This window comes from Salvia hispanica, chromosome 1 (genome assembly GCF_023119035.1).
Source record: "Salvia hispanica cultivar TCC Black 2014 chromosome 1, UniMelb_Shisp_WGS_1.0, whole genome shotgun sequence".
NCBI classification, from domain to species: Eukaryota; Viridiplantae; Streptophyta; class Magnoliopsida; order Lamiales; family Lamiaceae; genus Salvia; species Salvia hispanica.
In genome coordinates, this window is record NC_062965.1 from 31,765,263 (window position 1) to 31,770,481 (window position 5,219).

The window sequence follows — 5,219 nt, forward strand, 5'->3', positions numbered from 1 at the left end:
AAAGGCTCGTCTTTTGAAAGTCACTGTTAGATTATTGAATATCTCTGACTAGCCTAGAAATAACATTGAAAAGCATGTTTTAGAAAATAAAAAGTCCCACCCGTGATCTAATTTGGTGAAGTGTGGTATTTACTTTATCTAATAAAACCATGGGAATCAATTAATCGTTTTGACCAATTAATTTAATCCACGATCTAGGCACAATTAATTTTCAAACCATTTCAACAATATTTCAATTCGATTCGTGACAATTTCAACTTTCTTAATTTTACCCACCCAAAGTTTTGAAGCATAGATTTAAACAATCTTCAACTTTAACTAAATTATCGAATTTAAATCTAATACAACTTTGATTGGTCGAGAATAAATAGAATTCCAACCTTCCCTAACTTGGCTAATTATAAGTCAATTTATTTGAAACTAAATTGTATATTGACTAACTTTAGAGATAGCAAACTAATGAAAACGAAATGCGCCATTTTTAGTTGTCTGGATATTTTTTGATTCTATTTCCAATTAAACATTTAAATGACCAGAAAAAGTAATGGCGGAGCTGTAGAGTTGCAGTCGCCGATACAAAAAGTTTCCCTCTCCCCACCGCCTTGCGGCGTTCCTCCACCACAATTTTCTTCCGGAATCACCGGCGTACGGCAATCGCAGGCGCTAATTGCGTGTATATGGGGGCATCATTGTCGAATTTGGGGGAAAACGGGTCGGGCAGCGGCGGACCGGGTCTAGGGGATATACCGGAGAGCTGCGTTGCGTGCGTCTTTCTCTACCTATCGCCGCCGGAGATATGCAATTTGGCTCGCCTCAATCGCGCCTTCCGCAGTGCCGCCTCATCCGACGCCGTATGGGAGGCGAAGCTCCCCTCCAATTACCACCACCTCCTCCAGCTTCTCTCGCAACCCGCTCTTTGTGAAAACCTCTCCAGAAAGGATATTTTTGCCTTCCTCGCACGCCCTAACCTCTTCGACGACGCCAACAAGGCATGTCCTCGATGTTTTTGCGCTTTTTCGACTCTAATTTCTATTACTCTCAGTTTGATTATTTTCAACCACTTCAAATAAATATTTCTGCGGCAGTTTATCAATTGGGATCGTCTCCGTTGCAGCGATTTTGATTTTTGACTTTTTTGTGCTTTTTATTTGTTTGTTGTGTTATTAAATGCTGCGATGGTTAAGATATGGAGGATATTCGTTCTGTGCGAATGATTAATGAATATAGTTTTCAATCAGTTGAGTTATTTATTTTTTGAAATGTTATTAACTGACTTTTCATTTTGGAATGAAGTTTACGATTTTCAGCTTATCAATTCCCAATTTCTATCTGTTAGGATGTGTGCTGCTGCTAGTTATTGTTTATCAAAGGGATGTTTTTTAATGCTGTTTCATTATCATGTTATACAACATTTTACTCAAAAATTTAACATTTTGCTGAATCGTCAGGCCATTGTTTTCTTGAAATCATTAAGCTCCTAATGTAGGGTTGCTCTTTTTTGATTGATGGAATCAGAGATCTCATCATTTGAATCTCTTTAGCATGTTTAGTTAATTGAATTTTGTTCATTGTCAATTCTTTGCAGTTGGTATGGGTGGACAGATATGCTGGGAGAGTTTGCATGTCAATATCAGCAAAGGGGTTGTCCATCACTGGCATCGACGACAGGAGATATTGGAGTTGGGTTCCTACCGAAGAATCCAGGTTAGTTTGCAACATTCTATACCTTATACTCTCAAAGTCACATATTGACAATTTGTTTCTGGTCGAAGCAAAGTGGTTTGAGACAATTTCAGATATGGTTGTATTCTATGGAAATCGTAACTTAAATTTTAATCGCACATATCCCTGACTGTTTGGGTCATGGGCTGTTCAATTTGGTTAAGATTTTATATCGAACAAGAAAAAAGCTCTTGATTATAATTGCTTCCTGGAAAAGGTACCCAGAAAGGCCAGAACCCCCAAGAAGACACTGGATGAGTTATTACACTTTCCAGTTGATGAGCTATGAATGCAGTTTCTTCCCTAACGTTTTCCACTGCTTTTTCTTTTGCTCAAGTATTTTGCTTTTCAGATAATATTGCTGATGTTTACCAGTTGGTGCCTGAGGGTTCAGATGCTTTATAATTTCACTTGACATTGATTTTGAATGTGCATGAGAAATTAACATATCATTGGCAGTTAAACCTATAGAAGACAAGAATAGTGCAGAATTGTGTGTTTAGAAATAATCTAAGGTAAAAAATAATGTGTGCTGTAGTAGTTTCTTATTTGAAAATGGATTTACTATTTAGTGTAAGGAAAACTTAAACAGATGCTTTTCAGTTGTTAAGGGAAAAGTGAAACCTTGTGCCGTATGCAATAATTTCCGTTCTGGAAGATGAAATTGCTGGCATATATTTGCATTTTAACTAAAGGTACAGAAAGCTATGCCCAGCTTTTTCTGTGTGGAAAGGGATCAGGTTAGCAAGTGCTCCATGAATTTTGGCCTTAAGGTCCTTATTGTGCAGAGTTTAATGTTTGGGTTCAGTGGTCTCTATTGATCAACCCATTAGGTTCCTATAATGTGATATGGATATGAGGTATCACAGTCTGTATAAATAATAGAGTTTGTTTTTTTATATGACTTCTGGATATGTTCTACTCAGGTACATGAAATTTTTATCTTTGGGTGCTAAAATCAGTTAAAGCAAAAGTTGTATCCTCCTTTACTGGCTTTTGCATCATAAAAGCTAGATTATGTGCATCTTTATTTGTCTGACATGCTCTAGATTGTGGTCATGGTTTATCTTCAACATGTAAATTCAGTTTTTGCTTTTTACTTCTACTTACTTGGTGAACATTTATGGCAAAATAATATCAATTCGCCATCATTATCATTGTGGTTGCATTTGTGAGACTACATTATAAAAAGTTGCTCCAGACCCTGTTCCATATTGCTTCAATGTTTAGCTCCATGAAGTAGAATTCAAGTGATCTGCACACCAATTGAATTTCAAAACAAATATAAACCTTGAAGTTAAAGTATTCTTGTTGGAAGTTGTCAGCAGTTCAATTTCACTGGTTCTACACTTAAAACTTATGTGTTTACTCTAAAACGTAAGTCTTTTCCTCGTGATACAAACCTTTTATTTGCATATACGGCAGATGGTGTGACATGAGACTCTCCCTCTAGAAATAGATCATTGGTGTTGGTACTACTACTGGTTCAAACATCTCACATGTTTATACTAATATCTTTTTTTGTTTGCAGATTTAACGTTGTAGCATATTTACAGCAAATATGGTGGTTTGAAGTTGATGGATCTGTGACGTTTCCTTTCCCACCAGATGTATACACACTGTCATTTAGGATACACCTTGGGAGATTTTCTAGGAGACTGGGGCGTCGTATCTCTCACTTTGATCACACTCATGGCTGGGATATCAAGCCCGTAAAGTTCGTGTTATCTACTTCAGGCGGCCAACACGCATCAAGTGAGTGCTTCTTAGACGACATACCAAAGGGTGATGCTAATGGGAGTTACAAACGGGGTTGTTGGATTGAGTACAAGGTGGGTCAGTTCCTAGTCAAGGAGTCGGATCCGCCCACCGAAGTACGGTTCTCAATGAAACAAATCGACTGCACGCATTCGAAAGGCGGCCTCTGCGTCGATTCAGTGTCAATCATGCCCAGTGAGCTGAAAGAACGAAGAAGCGAACGGAGTTTGCAATGAAGAGTGGTGTCTGTGTATGTTGTTTTTGTTTTATGTAGGGCTTTGTCATACACTAATACACTTCGTGAAAAGCATTTGTAATTTGGTTGTAGGTAGGTATGATCCTCTCTGCCCATGTAATCTTTATTTTGAGGGCTTTTGTAATTCATGCAGTTTTGTCTCTAATGTTTTAAGCAGATTTTTTTTCCTGCTCCTTTGTATCAAAAGTGAGAGAGAATGCAATTTTTTTATGAACTTGTATTTCATCAGTGTATCCTTTCCAGCTGATTTTGTTTCCTAACCTCTTAGACATTTAGACATTTACCTAAGATAGATAACTCATCTATGTTGGTGTTTTATAATAAAAAAAAAGTAGAGTGAACTATGCGTTTCACATACAAACGGTTCCTAAACTTTAAAAATATCATGGGTAGTCCATGGATGATAAGGTATGATCGCATTTGTGGTATTTTTTTCATTGAGTAAAAGTCAAAATTGGTCCTAAACATATAGTCAAAATACGAATTTGGTCCAAAGCATTAACTTTTTAAAAATCGGGTCCAAAACATTTGAAATCGTTATCGAAGTGGTCCTAAACATTTGAAATCGTTGTCGAAGTGGTCCTTTTCCGTAAAAAACTAACGGACAACGCCTAATTAATGATTTTTTAAACTTAATTAATATACTAATGCATAATTAATTAAACAAAATTAAATATAAAATTAATAAAATTCTAAGAAATTTCAAAATCGACTATTTCTCCCTCTTTTTCATTCTCTTCCATCTCTCCTTCGTTCTTCCTAAATCGGAATCTCTCTCTTCTTCTCTCCGGCACTCAATGTCGTCGTGTCTTTCTCTCTCTGCTCGCTCCTCCACAAATCGTCGTCATCGTGTGTTTTTCCGCATTGCTGCTGTCCGAGATCAAAACCGTCGCCGTCCACCATTGCCTACGCCATCAACCCCCATTTCTTTCGGTTCTTCACATCTCTCTCTCAATTTTCTTTCTCGGCGGTCCGGCATTGTTATCTCCGCCGACGCGGTCGTTGTTGCTGGAAGATGGTTTCGCTTCCGTCGCCTCTGCCTGCTCGTTGTCAGTCGAGAGAAAGACGCGACGCCGTTGAGCGCCAAAGAGAAGAAAAGAGAGATTTCGATTTAGGAAGAACGAAGGAGAGATGGAAGAGAAGGAAAAAGAGGAAGAAATAGTCGATTTTGAAATTTCTTAGCATTTTATTAATTTTATATTTAATTTGTTTAATTAGTTATGCATAGTATATTAGTTTAAAAAATCATTAATTAGGCGTTGACCGTTAGTTTTTGACGGAAAAGGACCACTTCGACAATGATTTCAAATGTTTAGGACCACTTCGATAACGATTTCAAATGTTTTGAACTCGATTTTTAAAAAGTGAATGTTTTGAACCAAATTCGTATTATAGCTATATGTTTAGGACCAATTTTGACCTTTATTTTTTTCATTATTCATCACAATTTTGCATAAAGAATATCCACCAACACATGAAAGGC

The 5,219-nt window shown here is 37.2% G+C and overlaps 1 protein-coding gene across 1 annotated transcript; it reads left to right on the top strand.

The window, feature by feature from the left end:
• Window positions 1-508: 508 nt before the first annotated feature.
• On the top strand, window positions 509-3,956 carry LOC125202211 (F-box protein PP2-A15). Its single transcript, XM_048100576.1, has 3 exons — window positions 509-989; window positions 1,586-1,704; window positions 3,254-3,956. Exons 1-3 carry the CDS (start codon window positions 678-680, stop codon window positions 3,714-3,716), a joined length of 894 nt encoding a protein of 297 aa, XP_047956533.1. The 5' UTR covers window positions 509-677; the 3' UTR covers window positions 3,717-3,956.
• The last annotated feature ends 1,263 nt before the right edge of the window (window positions 3,957-5,219 follow it).